Raw genomic sequence first — 16,997 nt, 5'->3', positions numbered from 1 at the left:
TCCCTCCTCAGCGCCGCGGAGCCCGGGGACGAGCTGCCGCGTCGTGGCCTTCAGGCGGGAGGAGCCCGGGCCGGGCCGCTGCCCTCCGCTGGGGAGGAGGCCGCCCTAGGCGGGAGGCTCGCCGGACGCCGTTATGTCCTGTGTTTTTCTCTTGAAGAGAAAAAAAATGTGTTCGCTTTCTGGAAGAGAAAAACCGAGGACGTAAAGGTGTCGCCAAGGGAGTCGCCGCAGGGGACAGTCCGGTTGTCCCGTGCTGATACGAGACCCAATGCCTCCGCGTCCTCCGTCTTTCTCTTCCAGAAAGAGAACGCGTTTTTGTCTCCGAGAGAAAAACACGGGACGTCAAGGCGTCCGGTTTCGTACTGACAGGACAAGAAGACTGTCCTCTGCCTTGAGCGAGGGGCTCGCCGGACGTGCATATGCCCTCTGTTTTTCCCTCCAAGAGAAAAATGTCTTCTCTTTCTCGAGGAGGCAAACGGAGGACGTCAAGGCGTCGGATTTCGTCTCGACGGGGGACAGAGTAGCAGATAACGGCACGTCCTCTACGGCGGCTGCCCTAGCCGAGCCCATGGCGGGGGTCGGCAGTGCTTTTGGGACAGCGTGCCACCCCCGGGACCCTGACTTGTAAGCCGTCGGACTCCGCGGGGCCCCGGCCCCTTCCCTGCCGCCCACCCCGAGCCATGTGTGCCGAGCAAAGTGCTGTCGCGTGCCACGCTCTGGCACCCATGCCAGGGGCTGCATACCCCTGCTCTGTAGACAAACTGAATGGTGAGCATAGAAGAAATCCCCTTTGCCTGTGATTTAGTTGCTGGGGAAATACTTGGGGTTGGTCTACACAGGATTTTGTGCCGCTTTAACTATATCCATTTGGAAACCAGGACTGCCGAAATGGCACAACCCCTTGAAATGAAAGCAGTTACTTTGGATTGATAGATGCTTGTACCATACGCTATACCAACACCGTAGCCAGCTCCTAGACGATAAAACATGCAGCTGATTTAGTGGGTTCAATAAAGTTGTCATCCGCTCATCCTACAGCAAGCCACAGCCTAAGTAAATGTAGTCGCTGAGGTCCCTGCAGGTGTGTTTGGCGCCAGCAGAGCATTATAGGCATGTTAGGAGGTAGATATGTCCTGAGCACCATGGCCTGTCTGCTGCCATTTCATCTTCATTAAGGAAATGGCATCTAATGTCCACTGACGGGAAATCAATGATGGATGAACTTGGCAAATGGAGGCTACTGTCTGGAAGAGCAACATCGTTTTTTAAAGGACTTGACACCGGAAGGGTGCAACCTTAAGGTGTTTGAGCCCAGCAGAAATCTGATTTGGAAATTATTTTGTCTGAGTTTTTTTCTGTTCTTGGGGCCAACCGTATTGATGTAAGGCCAACTGGATCGTTACATCACAGATGGATTTTGATGCCTTGGGTTTACAGCCCCACCACCTTCTCAACAGACTGAAACAAGTTTTGTCTGTAAACAAAGCAAAACAGAAGGAGCTTGATCAGAGCCCATGTACAAGGGATTCAAGTACAGCTAAGTACGTAGGCAGTACTGTAAGGTAACATCTTGTTAAGGACCGGACAGAAAAATGGAGATATTTGCATCTAACTTCTGTCACCTGCGTTGCAAGTTTAAATCCAGCCATGTGGCCCCTTGAAATATATGCTGGTTGTGAGCAGATGTCTTCACAAGGAGTGCCATAACTGATGGATCTGGACTTCTGATCAGAGAGCAAGTACTGACTGTGCCCCAGAGATGCTGCTTCTTCCACCTCTACGGGGAGAAGACTGAAGGGGTTCCCACAAACTTAGCGTTTTTTTTTTCTGGGCAATAAATTAAGGACTTTAGAATGGCACCTTTCATAACTGTTAAAGGTGACGCCTAGTAAGAAAAGCAGCGATGAGAGTGCTGAACTACAGTTAAATCATTCATTCCTACACAAGAGGCTCCTGTCCAGAGCTGCCTCCTTAAGACCTCTACAGCACACAGGGCACACTGAATCCAAAAACTCTCCTCCCAGACTCTCTTGGAATCTGACTGAAGCAAATCAGTAGAGGGAGCTCTTCTGGCAGCAAGAAAAGTTTATTGACTTTTCCTGCACAAAGTGAAGCCTGGAGCAGGAAACACAGCCCGACACGAGGGAATCCACGCAGCATGGATCTCATATACCACATTCTCAAAGTGGCCGATTTCAGACATGCTGAGCCTCCTTTTATGAGATACCGAATGTTTCAACCCTTCCGAGGAACTATGAAGAATCTGGCAAGAACTATGGACCTCTTGAGTGTCAATTCAGGTTTATCAATGCACATTTTGTTTGCTATGTGAGGGTTTAAAACAAGTATACATGCACACACACACACTTTGTTGCCACATGATGGTTTACAGCAAGTACACACAGATTAGTGCAACAAATGCCATTTACTTATTTTAACTCTAGCAAAATGCAACTGTTACAAGGCAGGGCTAGAAATAAGCATGGCTAAACTGGGTGGCTGCCAGAAAGGGGGCCCAAAAATGGTAATTTTCATTATTATAATTATTATTTTTTTATCATCATTATTTCTGGTGAAGGGGGGCCCAATGCTAAAAGTTCACCCAGGACTGCCAGGAGTCTAGATATGGTGCTGTCACTGGGTGCGCTGGGGTGTGTAACACACACACACACACACACACACACACTCTCTCTCTCTCTCTCTCTCTCTCTCTCTCTCTCTCTCTCTCTAGAATAATACTAATAACCACACAAAAAGTTAGATTTTTGTCCTGGGATGCAGATCTTTGCAATTTCCACAATCATTCCCTGGTCACACAAAAGCCTGAACAAATAGATGGGCTTTACACCAGGCTTTTTCAAAGGTTAAAACAAAAAGGTATTGGGATGGGTCAGAAATATAGACAGAGTTTACTCAGTCCCTGAAGATCAAAAATCGCTTTTTTTTTTTTAACAGAATGATTTTAACCCAAATTCATGATCTGGTGCTGCCAAGTGGATATCAGGACAAAGGGCCCGCCACTGAATACCTTGTCACCAAGCAGAGGTTCAACTATGGAATTTAAAATATTTTCAATTCCTCCAAAGGGAGGAAATAAAAGCACTAAAATATACCAAAGTAATTTGCACAGGTGTTCTCTAGAATCTGTTTTTATGCCATTTTTGAAAGGAAGTTCAGGGGGTTTGGCCTGGTTTCAGTTACATATTATACCACAGAGTCATGGCATAGTTCTCTGAAAGCTCTGAACACACAAACTACAGTTAGAAATCTTGTTGCATTTTTTTATATAATGTATTCATATCTGTAGCCTACTTTCTTAGTCTTCTAATTTTGCTTTTCATCTTTTGTGTTAAAAATATTCAGGAATAGTTTAATAGTTTCATAGTTTGAAACTATTCCTGAATATTTTTAACACAAAAGATGAAAAGCAAAATTAGAAGACTAAGAAAGTAGGCTACAGGTATGAATACATTATATAAAAAAATGAAACTATGAAACTATGAAAAAACTATGAAACTCTATGGGATGCCACAAAAGCATTGTACAAAACAGATGGAAAATGCCTGACGAGTCTAGAGACAAACTGAAGCAGCAAATTATATCCCGAGTTGAACTTATTTGGACTTTGTAGGTGTCTAAATCTCTGTTAGTTTGGCCCTGCCCAACTGCAATAGATTATTTTAATCTGCCTCCAGCTCTGATGCAGACCTGTTTTAACGAGTATGTTTGTTGTTGTATAATTCTAACATGTGACCTCACTTCCTGTTCTTTTTTGTATGACGGTGTACTTGGAAGGCTAGCTCCTGAACCTGCCATACCGCAGCACAGAGCTAAAAGATATCATCCTTAGAAAAACAAAAGGATTATTGCAAATGAGGCACTTAATCAGATACAATAATATATTTTAATTCTTAAATTGAAGGAAACAGCTACAGGTAACTTTTCCATGTCACATATTCTGTGTCAGGTAAAGTATGTATACCGGAGGGGAAAAAACATTTCTCTCTCTCAGCTTTGGAAGTATTATTATTGCATAAAGCCAAAGTACACAGTGCACTACATTCTTTATATCCCCCACCCGTATGCATATTTTTGATGTCTTATGTCTACTGCAACAAAAATACTTCCCAGAATCCTCTGTGCTTAACAAAACATTGTATGTTGCACCAGTGAAAACTGATGAGGTTTCCTCAGTAAAAATCCTGACATTTCAGAGCTAACCTTTGATAATTTAACCACAGAATATGAATACTAAGAATTGCTGCTACTTTCTTCCCTGCCTGTGAGTTTAAAAAAAGAGATTTCTTCAGCATCCACCCTCACACAGAGATTTTTCTGGTTATGGCCATTCACATCTGGGGCCCCAACAGATGGTCAATATTAGGAGACTATTGCGTGAATGGTGATATAAAAGAAGAAGAAGGCAGGGTAGATTTGCACCTTATAAGCTAACTAAACTACAGATACACATAGCACAAGCTTGCATGAGTATATAAGGGGTGTGCACCATGAACTGGGAGAACGTCTGTTCACTGGGGCACCCAAGGGTAGACGGGGTCTAACAGTCACAAACTCCGGGAAGACCGTTTTAGGCTGGACATAAGAAAAAACTTCCTTACCGTCTGAGCCCCCAGAGTCTGGAATAGACTCCCCCCCAGAAGTGGTGCAAGCATCTAGTCTGGACACCTTTAAGACACTTGGATGCTTATTTTGCTGGAGTGATCTGACCCCAGCAGACTTCCTGCCCCTTGGGCAGGAGGGTTGAACCCGATGATCCTGCAAGGTCCCTTCCAGCCCTAACGTCCAAAGTTTGATTCATCAGGTGCTGTGAAAGCACATATACAGGCCAGTGTATAAAATGGAAAGAGTCCTTTCATGGCATCTGATGAAGTGAGGTCCAGCTCATGAAAGCCTGTACTAGATACATTTCTAAAGTCATTAAATCCACAAGTTTAGCAAATCAACCCTGCCTTCTGCTTGACTTCAGACTAACACAGCTAACTATGTCTCTTTGCTCACAGATAGGACAGCTTATGAGAAAACGGTTCATGTTTCAAATCAAAGTTCCCTGCCATCGCTCTGAAACATTCCCAGCGCTGGAGTTCAGGGTGGATTTGAGAGAATACTTCAACTGGCTGCAAGTCAGGACACAGGCTGGCTCCTGAGTCCACAACAAAGCAAGAGGGAGGTGGGGTAGACTGCGGCTCTCAAACATTACCTAGTCTCTATAACTACCGGCTTCCTCCCCAGGCAAGGGAGAAAGAAAAGAGATCATGAGACTCGGCTGAGTCACAACCATCTGACCTTAGTTCCTTCCAGTAGTTCACAGGGCCAAGCAAGGGAGTTCCACAGGGCCAACAGCAGATTGTGGGCAGGATTCTGTGTTAAATCAGGAAACCTCCAGAAGGAGGAGGATGACATCATGGAGAAATCCAGTGTGATTCAGCCCAGAAAGACAGGGACACTCCTGTTGTTTTTGACCTTACGCACAATTCCTTCTGCTGCAGTTCTCAGACCTACTTAAAAGTCAGACCAAGTGCCTATATGGAAAGTCCTCCCCCCCTCCCCCCAGTAAACTAAAAGAGATTGACTGGCACCCCAAGCACTCCTTCAATGGTGTCCCCAAAATACATCACCTCCTCACCCTGTTGGGAGATAATCCCGGCTTCCTTTCTCAGCTAGAAAAGTATTCTTTCAGAACCACCAGCATCTTGCTTGGTGTTTTACACATGAAGAAGAGAGACAGTCCCTGAGCCAAGAAATGTATAGTTTGGTGTAGACATAAAATAGTTTGGGCACAAAAAGTACATGGTGAGTGAGCCTGTGTTATAGGAATCACAGAAAAGGTTTAGAAAAGGCTTCCCAGGAGATGGTGGTTCTGAAGAGGAATCAGAAAGAGGAAGAGGAAAAGATTGGAGGGAAGTCGGTGGATGCAAAATAAATTCTGAATGCTCTGAATACCTGCAGAATCTGAAATGTGCTGGGTTTCAGGCAGCAATCAATCCTTGAGTGGCCTGGGAAAGTAGTCGTTAAAGCAGTCTTCTACAAAGCATTCCTGAACAACAACAAAAACACATTACAAAATTCAGCCCTTCTAAGCATTATCTTGTCTGCCACTTTTCTGATGGACTGACTAACCTCTTTACGTTTTAACAGCTCTCTTCTCCTCGTATGGCATTCTGCAGGTGCAGACACTCGGTTCAAAAATAGGGCCGGGAATCCACCAGTATTTTTCAAGCCAGATATAAGTCTTACTGCATTGCCTGGTTCCTGGGCTTCCTCACTGAAAACTCCGTAGAAACTGAACCTTCATGATGGGAACTGCAAATACAGCATCCACAAATAAAGATATCAAAATGGACGCAATTCACCTGAACCCCCAAATCTCAAAGCGAACATCTACTGAATTTTGACTCTGAAGGCTCAAGGGCACTATTACTATTATGATGATTGTTATTGTTATTTCGATGTACATCCTACACTATCCAGAAAGGCTCAGATAAGACGGGTGGGAAGCCTGCAATGTTGTGGCCAACACTAGAATCACAGAAGTACCATTTTTATCACCATTCTGTCCAGTCCAAAAGCAGATTGTTCCCCGAAAGATTACTGGTAAATCTGAGTCAAAGCTTATATGTCAGATATACAATCTGACCATGTATGAAAGCTTTGGCAGTCATATAGGTAAACCTCCACATGAAGTGGCTGGGTAGAACAAGCCGGATTATAGAAAAAAAGCACAGTTTAATACCAGTAAATGAATCTCCCTGACATCCGTCTATTTTTCTGAAATGTTCCCTTGTTCTCTACAAACATGAAAACAGCTCATCAGGTTTGAGTGATTCTCAGCAATGTGAATGCGGAGAAGTCTCATGTGGATTCGACACCATCTTCAGGAAAGGTCTTCACTAACACACCACAGCTCCTGTGACACAATGATAGAAGGGGAGCAGTGGGAAAGGCTCCCGAGACTCTGGAGGAGAAAGGAAAGTGCTCATGGGATACAGGTGAGTCAGAAGGATGAGGTAGGCAAAAAGCAGGGGCCCTTTGAGGGGTTTGTGGATGACAAACACTGCCAGTTTGCTTTTGTTGCAATATTTTAATTAGGAAGGAGCAGGAGGCCATCAACAACAAACCTAGCATGACTCAGCACAGACCAGGCAGGAGCGGGGAAACCCCTGCATGGTTTCTCCTCCCCTTCCCTGCTCGCTCATTGTGTTCAAGTTCTCATTGCTGCATTTTGAAGCTTTTCACTAAGTGCCCTTCCCAATCTTGGTGGGTGCATAAACAAATCAGGGGCAAAAGTGTTCAGGGCATCTGTGGAATGTGAGAGAGAAAGCCTCCAACCCCTAAACTGGGGGCGGGCAACTATTTTGGGCGGAGGGCCGCTTACTGAGTTTTGGTACGCCATCGAGGGCCGCATGACAAGCAGCCAGGGGCAGACAAATATTAATTTTCTAAATTTTTTAGGGGCCCCGCGGGCTGGATAGAATGGCCTGGTGGGCCGCATCTAGCCCCCAGGCCATATTTTGCCCACCCCTGCCCTAAACAAAGCTGCAGGGAACAAGCACCCTCTCTGCACCACCTGGCTAAAGGTTAGTAATGGCCCAAGACAGTTGATGCTGGAGAGCAGTTTGGTGCCTGTAAAAAATATTGGATGTTTTAAGACCATTTCCTAGAAGGCAAGAGCCCAGTTTACAACTGGTCCCTTACACAGCCTCAGGATAGGGGCAAAAGAAGGAAGATACATGCAGAAGGAACTAGAGGTGACCTTGTCAGGGATACCCGGCCAGAGAGGCCTGTGCTATCCATGCTGCCTCTATGCTATGGATAAACAGAAGACAAGTCTATTAGCCATGACAAGCCAGCAATTTTCATCAGTCCCAAATCTGACAGAGGGGAAAAATGGGAAGACTCATGAACTTGTCCCTATTCCCCCCCCAGTGTTTTCAATGTCTAGCACTGTTAGCACCGTACATGTGTTTACAAACCTGGTCAAAGGTTCAGTGATGAACATCGTACCATTTTCCTGCTCATGTGTTTAAACATTAACCCGTCACTTCAAGTGTGGTCATGGCCATAAACTGGTAACATCAGCCAACATAGGCCACTTGGAAGCAAAAATCAAGTAATTCAGACTGCTCCAAAAATAAATATTCTTTAGCTAAAAATATGGCATTGGGATTTGAAAATGACAGCTTTTATTTTCAAACACTACATCGATTTACCTGGAAAGCACAGGTCTGAAAAGACATATTTTTAAATATTTCCCCATCTTAAAGACAGAGAGAGAGATCAGATCTTTTAATTTAAAAAAAATTTAATTAATGACAAGGCCTCTCAAGCTTCTCCATTATCACAGGTTAAGAATGATATCACTAAAATTCAGGGCAGTGGGCCTCCAAAATGAAAGGGAATTAACACTCACCCAGAGCCTGGTACTAATTGATTTGTCTTTATGTAATTTTACTTGGAAGGTACAGACAGCATCTTCTGCCAGCTGGACTCTTGTCTGACCAGATTAAGAATCCTGTCAACTGTGTCTGATCTGTGAATACTGCTGCCAACAATCCTGGAAAGACCCCAAAACGTCATCCTTAATGTCACTGATGTTTATGCTAGCATTTATTTTTAAACCCCAGAATTCAGGCTCAGGAGAGATTGTTAGCTAAGGAATTATTCTAAGCTCATGTAGCATACAAGCCGGCGGGGAATGCTGGATACATGGTTGGATTGCTAACCCACCCTAAAGTTTGCAGTGCCATGTCTTTGCGAGCGTTGCCCTGTGTAGCAAGATGCAAGCTAATGCCAATGTACCAGCACTATAACAACATCTCAGTTTGCCACGTAGACATACCCTTGGAGAGCGTGTGTATTAAACAAATGGAGAGGTCTTGTTAATTAACATACTCATCTTTTGGATTTCATAAAGCAGACCGGATTTTGGAGGCCCTCCCAACAAGCCATCCTGACTAATATTGCCTTGTGACCTGATGGGAGCAGTGTAGCTGTGTCAATGCTAAAGGATGCTGGATGCTGTGTTTACAGCAGAATGGAGGTACAGATGTGACTGTCTGTGCCGAGGGCCCTGGGGTACCGTGCTGTGGCACAGCACTCGTGTCTCCATGCTGGAGGCTTGCGGCTGCCGTGTTGCTAAAAAACAGACTTATCAATAATAGACTCAGTCCTTGGTGTAGGAGGCTCCTGGACGAGGGACAGATGTTGCTACATTCCACTAATGGGGCTTAATGTTGCTGACAAGCCCTGGATAGCAGAACCGACTGCCAGCTGCTGGAGAGTGCTGCAGACTTGATAAGTCACTCCCAGGTGAAGTGAATCATATTTCCATAACACGAACTGCTGGAAACAAGTATGTCAGCAGTCACGCCTACGCGGCTCTGTCTTGTGGTAGAGCTCTGTGGACACCAAACCCCCTTACTTTTTTCTTCTTTTTTCTAAACACTCAAACCTATGAATTCTTCCATGCTAATGGATTGGGTTTTTCTCAGCATGCAGGGAAGTGGGACATGGAGTAAAGAAGTCCTTTAAGAGCAGGATTAAGCAAACAGGAAGCTGCTGGCCTTCACTGGAGACAGGAAAAATAATCTGGGAGCTGGAAGGAATGAGAGAGGAAGAAAGAGGGGAGGAAAACAGAGTGGTGAACACACAAGGGGTGCCAGGATAAAAAGGCAGTGGGAGGCAGAGCATATGAACACTGTGCTCAGTCCCGGTTCCTGAGCCTTACAAGCTGCTGCAGGATGCAGAGGGGCTGGGGGAGGGGCAGGATCCAGGGGTGCACCGCTGCACTCGCACCCCTTTCACTCCTGTTCCACCCAGAGTTTCAAACCAAGTACCTGGCCGTGGCAGCAGCATTTCTAGTCCAGCAGTCGCCTTCATGGCTCCTCGTCACCTACCTGATCCCTTCTGAACTCTCCAGTCCTCAGGCCTTAATGACCCTCTCCCCTTCCCAGTGCTGTCGTGGACCAGCTATCCACCCTGCTCCGGGGCACCCAGCTCTGACCTGGCAGCCCCCAGGCTGGCTTTTAACGCCCGCCAAGGCCCTTCCCCTTGCTCCAGCACAGCCCTTGGGCCCACGAACTGAACTCTGGATTGATTCTGAACGGGAGACAAGTGGGGGCTGCTTGGGGTGGCGAGGCAAGAGACCAGACGGGAGACACGTGGGGGCTGTTTGCCCCTCACCCTCTGCACCCCTTTGGCAACATCCTCCAGCTCCCCCAGCACCGGCGTGAGGCCATCAGAGAGGACAGTCCGGTTGTCCTCTGCTGATACGAAACTGGATGCCTTTATGCACCGGCGACGCGTAGGGGGGCACGCGGGTGCACCCCCGGCAGAAGCTCTGCTGACGCTGCGGTGGTGCCTGCGGGTGGCTGCTGACTGCTGGGCCCCGCTGCCGCCACCGTGCCCGGGGGCATGCCTGGACCACGCCTTTGTGGCCTCTAGTTTTCCCTCGAAGAGCCTCAGCCCTCCCTGCCCGGGGCCGTCCCTGACGAGGGGGCCCTGCCCGGACAGCTCCCCGCAGCTGCCCCGCTGCCGGGCGGTGCCTGGCTGGCTCGAGGGGGCGTGGCCACGCAGGCCCCGCCCCGGCGCTATAAGGCGGCGCGGCGGCGGCCCGCCCGTAGAGTGCGCTGCTCGCGGCTGGTCGGGAGGGTGCTGTCGCTGCTGCGGGCCCTTGTTGCTGCGCCACAGGCGGAGGCGATGGCGGCGGCGACGGTGACGGTGAAGGCCTACCTGCTGGGCAAGGAGGAGGCGGTGCGCGAGATCCGGCGCCTGGCCCTGCGTCCCCCGCTGCGCTACCAGCCGCTGCGCGACCGCCTGGCCGAGCTCTTCCCCATGCTGCTGCGGCCCGGCGCCGGCGCGGCCTGCCGCCTGCACTACCGCGGTGAGCCCCCTCGCGCCGGGCCGGGGGCGGAGGGCCTGGGGCCTGGCCCCCCGCCGGAGTCGCTCACCGGCTTGCTCTCTTGCAGATGAGGACGGGGACATGATCGCCTTCTCCAGCGACGAGGAGCTGGAGCTGGCCTGGCCCTACGTGAAGGACGGCGTCTTCCGTGTCTACATTAAAGGTAGCTTTTTCTGTCTCGAGAGAAGCCTGGCAACCTGGGATGTGTCGTGGGTGCCGCGCACGCAGCCGGCCCTCGCCTGTCATGGCCCAGCTCTGTCCGCGCCAGATTGCTGACATCCTTCCTCTTCCAGCAGCCAAATGCCGGGCAATGGTGTATCCAGATGCTTGGCAGGTGTCTTCGCTGTAGAGGCTGCAGCCCACGGAAAAGGCTTGAGGAACAAGGACAGCTCGGTGTGGGCTGGCCAATAGATCTAGCGCAGCGATTTTTTTTTTTTGAGATGCGCGGGAGCCTCAAAAGGGAGCGAGACTTGCCCCTTTCAGGAGGGAATGAATACCTTGCCAGGGAAAAGCAATTTCATTTGGAAACATGAAGCCCTGAAAACTTTTTGGGCCCCCTAAAGTCCAGAAAACTAAAAAAAGAAACAAAACCTAGTTTAGCTTTCTGCAAAAGTAAATGGAGAACCTCCTGTTACTTGAGCACTACCTTCAAATTATTGTTAATAATAATACTGATAATTATTTCATGCATCTCGGGATAAGAATAGAACTCTAATGTTCACTTATTTCAGAGAGGGAAATCTTGGGGGCACATAACCTGCTAAAATTGGACTGTTTAGCAGTGCTAGAAACTAGCAATACAAATAGCATCAATACTAGCTAGTGTGGCAAGGGCAGATTCTTCCTTGGTGCAGTGTGGAGCATGTCCAGTGACAAGTCCAAAAAAGTATCTCCACAAAGAGGACGTACGCTTTCTTGACTTGGTTACTTTGGCTTCGTTTCACTTTGCCCTCCTCAGTGTTGCGTTTCTTCCCCAGCTCTGTGCTTGCTGCTGGCTCGTCCCCAGATATCCTGGCACTGTTAAGGGTGTGCGTAATGCAAATGACCCATAAGCTGGCATTGTGGACATACTCAGCTGATGATAAGCTCGTGTGGTCCATGTGCTAATGGACTCCAAATGTAGAAAGATTTGCTGAGTCTCATTTCCTAAAGGCTTAAAATTAACTTGGCAGCTTCCTTATAATGTAGAAACTCTCACCCTTTAGAGAAAAAGGAGTGCAGGCGTGAACATCGCCCGCAGTGCAGCCAGGAGCAGACCCCAAACGTGGTGCATCCCAATGTCATCTGCGATGGCTGCGAGGGACCAGTGGTGGGTGCTAGGTTCAAATGTACTGTTTGTCCAGACTACGACCTGTGCAGCACCTGTGAGGGAAAAGGCCTCCATAAGGAGCACAACATGGTCATGTTCCAGAGTCCACTTGAGGTGAGCAAAGTGTTTCTGCCATGGGGAGGGACTGGTGCAGGGGGTACCCACAGAGGAGCTTAAAATTCCAGATACTGCACGTAGTTGCATGGTGTCATGTGACTTGTGTCCCAGATGTAATCCATGTATAGGGTCAAATGACACTGCAACTTCTTTCAGTGGTTCCCACGAGGTCGCTGGCTACGCAAGATGAGGCATGGTGCTCCTCCCTTTCCCTGGCTGCATAGCTGGGGGTATTCAGCTCCATGCCAGAACTCTGGGCAGGAACAAGCCAGTACTGCACCGGAAAATCCAGCCCCTGAGCGAGGTAAGAAGGGAATGCTCTGGTGAATGAAGTGCTCAGGCCAGTAAAGGTTTGATTTGTTGTTTGCTGCTGCTGCTGTGGAGTAGGCTGGATGGGAGGGAGGAGAAAGCACCAGCACTCCTCCATTTCAAATGCAAACCTGCTTGAGTTGCACTTCCCTTGGACAGGTGGGTGGAATGGACTGTCTAAGACTGCCAAGACCCCTCTTCAGTTCCCTTGAGGAAAGTGTGTGTTTGGCACCTACCTGCTGTCTTGCATTAACAGAAATTATTTTTTTTAGAACCCTCTACTAACAGCCAACCTCAGGACCCCAATGTCACCTTCCTAAAGAATGTTGGGGAGAGTGTTGCAGCCATTCTGAGTCCCCTGGGTAAGTGACTTTTCTAACTCGCAGTTCTCAAATCAGTGTTGGGCCTAGCTCCTATCTTGTACCACCAGGAGCAGTGGCTTACCTCTGCTCCAGTCCCACCATAAGGACCCGAGGGTGTCGTGTCTCTCACTTTCTTGCAGAAACATACTACACAGTGGTAAAATGGCAGCATTTAACTGAAAAGAACCTTGAGTTAACTAGGTGACTTAAGGCTGCATCTAACTCCCATGTGTGAGTGCATATAACAGCTGCTTGCTTCATCCTTTTAAATGAGAATGGAGAACAGCTTTTTCCTAGCACAGGAATAGCTGGCATGTGCTTCACTTAGCTTTTTCAAAGTGCTTTTATGTTTTCTCTTTTTGATTTTTAAATACCCTGCAGATGGGGAAATGTCAAACAAGATAACAACTTTCTGTTGAGTTCAGAATAACTAGATTCCAACAAATGTGCTGTCTTTCAGGGGACTTACAGGCCTGTATCTTGTATGCTAACTTACTAATTCCTTTTCCCTCTGCCACCTTTCTTAGGCATTGAGGTAGATATTGATGTGGAACATGGAGGACAAAGAAGCAAAGTGACCCCTACCTGCCCTAGCTCCAAGAAGAGTGATGCTGACTCTGCAGGCAGTCCCACTACTCAGAACAGCCAGACCAAACAGGAAGGGAGCAGCGCAGAACCTGCTCTAGAGAATGATGCTATTGCAGAGCAGATACAGGAGATGGTGATTGACTCTCCTCCGGCACAGATGGAAGACAGCAGCTTCCAGTCTCAGGTATAAGAAATGAAGGTGGGTTCAATCCTGTAGGTGCAAGATGCATGTCTGGCCAAAAGCCAACTCTTGCGCCTGCAAACTAAGTGGCATTACAGTGGATATTTTTACTAGCAGGCCATTATTCATACTCTCCTGCTTGGAATGCTTCAAGGCACAAAACTCAGTTGTCCGAGTAGCTGCTGATTTTTAACATTCAATCCTACAGACCACTTCAAGTAAAGGAAAGTGAGAGAACCTTTCTGCAGAAACCTTGGATAACAGCAGACTCTCTTCTGCCATGAAGAACTCTGCAACATGGGCTAATTCCCTCTTTCTTTACAGTCATTGGAACAGAGCGATTCCAGTAGCAACTCAGCGGTTGATGAGGACTGGACCCACTTATCTTCAAAGGAAGTAGATCCCTCAACAGGTGAGCTGCAATCTCTACAAATGCCAGAGACAGATGGTCCCAGCTCTCTGGACCCATCTCAGGCTCCCCCTACACCAGGGCCTACTGGATTGAGAGAGGCTGCACTGTACCCACATCTCCCACCAGGTAAGCAGGTCAGGAGTGAGTGTTAGTTGCCTATTGTCATACCCCCTCAATTCATTTGGGTTGCTTTGCTTGTATGAAGACCTCAGGTCTTGAACTTCCCTGGCTAATGCTCAACTGCAATACAAAAAAAACCTGCAGGAGCAAGCATTGGTTGCAGATAGGCTGCTGTCTCTGGGGTGCTTGAAGGGGTGGTGGAAATCTAGGTCACCTGAGAACAGTTGACACCTGTTCAGCCATTTTGGTAATCTCCCTCCTGCTGTTAGCTCCCATTACCTAAGCTGCCAGCTACTCCAACTAAAAAGGAACTATTCTACCTCATTTTGAAAATGTAGTAATTTATCTGTAATGGAATGGAGTGCTTTAGTATCAACTCAAAGCAGGTACTGAAACAGCCTCATTAGTCTAATAGGATGGCTTCACTTGTAGGAAGCATAAAGGCAGGAGAAGGGTGGAGAGAACATGTCTTTGATATCCCTTCCATTTAACTTGCTATATGGCTGCTTTTTTTTTTTTTTTTAAATGACTTTACTGCACAAGTTCTGAGGGATCCCTCCCTCCTCTGCTGATTTTTAAACAGCAGTCATAACCCCCTTTGAACTCTGTTTTGACTAACAGAAGCAGATCCTCGCCTGATAGAATCTCTGTCCCAAATGCTGTCCATGGGCTTCTCAGATGAAGGGGGATGGCTCAGTCATCTCCTGCAGACAAAGAACTGCGACATCGGGGCGGCGTTGGATGCCATCCAGTATTCCAAGCAACCACTGCACTCTTAACACTGTTGCTGTGTAATCTAAAGTACTTACAAGTTCAGCTTCTGGTAGACTGTAGGTATGACAGCTCAACACTTGTTCTCCCTCTAGCAAGGGTCTTGTGTCTGTACTTGGTCTTTCTGTAAGTGTGCAGTAGAACAAATAAATATCACTTCCTGCCTTTAATTTACCACACTGTCCTAATACTTGCGTCTATCTGAGATTTTTGCAGTCTTGCTACTCGTGTGGAATTAGTAATGCATTAATGCTAACACACAGGGAACACATCAAACTTAAGTTATGTAGAATTTCTATCATGATGGGAAGGGGCTTTAGGTATGATATACAGGTTTCCTCCAGGAATGTATACTGTACATCCATTCCTGGAAAATGGCACATATAACTTAAACTTGCATAAAGGGAACCAACTTTATAACAAACAGGGATACATTCCAAGACCTTGCCTGTACTGACGTACCAGGCTGATTCCTACCACTTCTGGCAAGTACCAAAATTGGTCTTGCTATCCCCCTTATGATAGTGCCCTATGCTTATGTGCTGTTGCAACTACAGAAACACTTGTTGCAGACAAGATGCAAGAAGCACAGATCCACACAGGAGACAATATTTTGGTGTCACTCCCACAATGCACAGCACAAAGTAGCTGATTGGACTTCCACCACACCAATTGCTTAAGAGTGAATTTGGCCTACTGTCAGACTCCATTTCATGGCAGCCCTTGCCCCCACCTTCACAAACCCCAGGATCACAGCATTGGGACAGCTGCAACCTATTCCTTGCCCACAGAACCCATGCTTATTGCAGGGGCATGGAGGCAGTGGATTGTGGCTTTGCCTCAACCTTACCTTATGTCACCATCCCAAGATCCTAGGGATCTCTTAGCCCTTCTGCCCTGTGCCCACTGCCAGGACAGGGCTGGGGTGTTTAAGCAGCAGGGTTGCATCCTGTGGCAGCAGCCAGAAGGAGCTGCTGCTGCTGGGAGTCCATCACTGGCTGAATTTTGCCTGCCACCGGTTTAGTGAACCTATGGGCTCTCATTGAGAAGCCATAGGCCTTGCCTTTTGCATAGCATCATCAGGCTCTTGTTGCTATAAAAGTAGTGGCAACATAAGCCAGTGAGAAGTATACTCTTTAATTCCTTCCTCAGAGATTTTTTCAGAGAGTACAAGGAATTACCAGAGAGTATCTTGCTTGTGAAAAGAGTCCAAAAATAATTCCTTTAATAAGTTATGCTCCAGGCAAGTAACACAAGCTTGGGGGGGGATGGGACTCTAGTCTCTAGAATTGCATCTTAATTCAAAAAGAAAACACTTAAAAATACTGTGATTCGTAGAGATAGCAACGCATAAGCACAACAACTTGGCCCAGATCAAGGGAACAGATTTTTAGCCCTCCAACTTCCAGTAGAAAATAAACTGCATGAAGACATCCCTTCCTCACACTGTTAGAATGAACCATAAGTGACCATTTCTCAAGACAGTAATAGAACACTCTAGGGCTCTGCTCTTTCAAACTATTTTAATACAACTTAAACAAGAATAGTGGCTAGCAACCCCCCCCCATCAATCAGGGTGGTGAGGCAAGAAGGTCAAGGCTGGAGCCCAAAACTTCTCACAGATCATCATCAAAGTCATCACCTGTGCAAAAGAGGCCATTATGTGGAGTGGTAAGAGGGTTAGACACCACACTACAGCTCACAAAAGAACCTGCAGAAGGTGTCACAGAGGCCTTGGACAGTTTGCCGGCTGGCATCACAGTACTGTCTACCATGCAAAGCCTTTCTTTGTTTCTCTCTGCAACAGCAGATCCTGCCCCCATCAGGTGATCCTCACAGTTTCCACAGGTCATATCTCCAGCTGCTTCATTGCTGACATTAAAGGCAGTTTTCACATGCTTGGTTGCTGC

At 47.3% G+C, this 16,997-nt stretch overlaps 2 protein-coding genes and 2 long non-coding RNA genes across 6 annotated transcripts in view; 3 read left to right on the top strand and 1 right to left on the bottom strand.

Moving 5' to 3' along the window:
* Window positions 1-3,520: 3,520 nt before the first annotated feature.
* LOC109289901 lies at window positions 3,521-4,213 on the top strand. The gene is made up of 2 exons (XR_002095462.1): window positions 3,521-3,627; window positions 3,796-4,213. It is a non-coding gene; the product is annotated as an uncharacterized LOC109289901 (long non-coding RNA).
* A 598-nt stretch (window positions 4,214-4,811) lies between these two features.
* On the top strand, window positions 4,812-9,155 carry LOC109289900. 2 transcript variants are annotated; one of them, XR_002095460.1, is made up of 3 exons: window positions 4,812-5,193; window positions 6,825-7,007; window positions 8,936-9,155. It is a non-coding gene; the product is annotated as an uncharacterized LOC109289900 (long non-coding RNA). The 2 variants fall into 2 exon arrangements; XR_002095461.1 differs by having other exon boundaries at window positions 8,933-9,155.
* A 1,435-nt stretch (window positions 9,156-10,590) lies between these two features.
* SQSTM1 (sequestosome 1) lies at window positions 10,591-15,266 on the top strand. Of its 2 annotated transcripts, none has more exons than XM_019506162.1 (8): window positions 10,591-10,900; window positions 10,986-11,081; window positions 12,124-12,341; window positions 12,501-12,648; window positions 12,926-13,015; window positions 13,543-13,787; window positions 14,109-14,196; window positions 14,938-15,266. In XM_019506162.1, the coding sequence occupies exons 1-8, from the start codon at window positions 10,717-10,719 to the stop codon at window positions 15,093-15,095; spliced, it is 1,227 nt and encodes a 408-aa protein (XP_019361707.1). In that variant the 5' UTR covers window positions 10,591-10,716; the 3' UTR covers window positions 15,096-15,266. The 2 variants fall into 2 exon arrangements, with proteins under 2 accessions (XP_019361707.1, XP_019361706.1); XM_019506161.1 differs by having other exon boundaries at window positions 14,109-14,322.
* Window positions 15,267-16,208: 942 nt separating this feature from the next.
* The window catches only part of MRNIP (MRN complex interacting protein), a 9,393-nt gene continuing 8,604 nt past the window's right edge, over window positions 16,209-16,997 (bottom strand). The window contains exon 8 of the mRNA XM_019506160.1: window positions 16,209-16,897. Coding sequence (XP_019361705.1) covers window positions 16,704-16,897 — 194 coding nt within the window. The 3' untranslated portion in view covers window positions 16,209-16,703. The remainder of the gene's footprint in view (window positions 16,898-16,997) is intronic.

The sequence above is a fragment of the Gavialis gangeticus genome, unplaced genomic scaffold, assembly GCF_001723915.1.
Source record: "Gavialis gangeticus isolate Ggan-Ray unplaced genomic scaffold, GavGan_comp1, whole genome shotgun sequence".
NCBI classification, from domain to species: Eukaryota; Metazoa; Chordata; order Crocodylia; family Gavialidae; genus Gavialis; species Gavialis gangeticus.
This window is presented reverse-complemented; position numbering and strand designations above follow the sequence as displayed.

What these genes read in the sequence shown, in the direction of transcription:
- SQSTM1 (XM_019506161.1), top strand. Translation starts at nt 10,717, where the DNA reads ATGGCGGCGGCGACGGTGACGGTGAAGGCCTACCTGCTGGGCAAGGAG. An exon ending in CTTCCGTGTCTACATTAAAG is followed by an intron (nt 11,082 to 12,123) that starts GTAGCTTTTTCT and finishes CTCACCCTTTAG; the next exon opens with AGAAAAAGGAGTGCAGGCGT. An exon ending in AAATCCAGCCCCTGAGCGAG is followed by an intron (nt 12,649 to 12,925) that starts GTAAGAAGGGAA and finishes TATTTTTTTTAG; the next exon opens with AACCCTCTACTAACAGCCAA.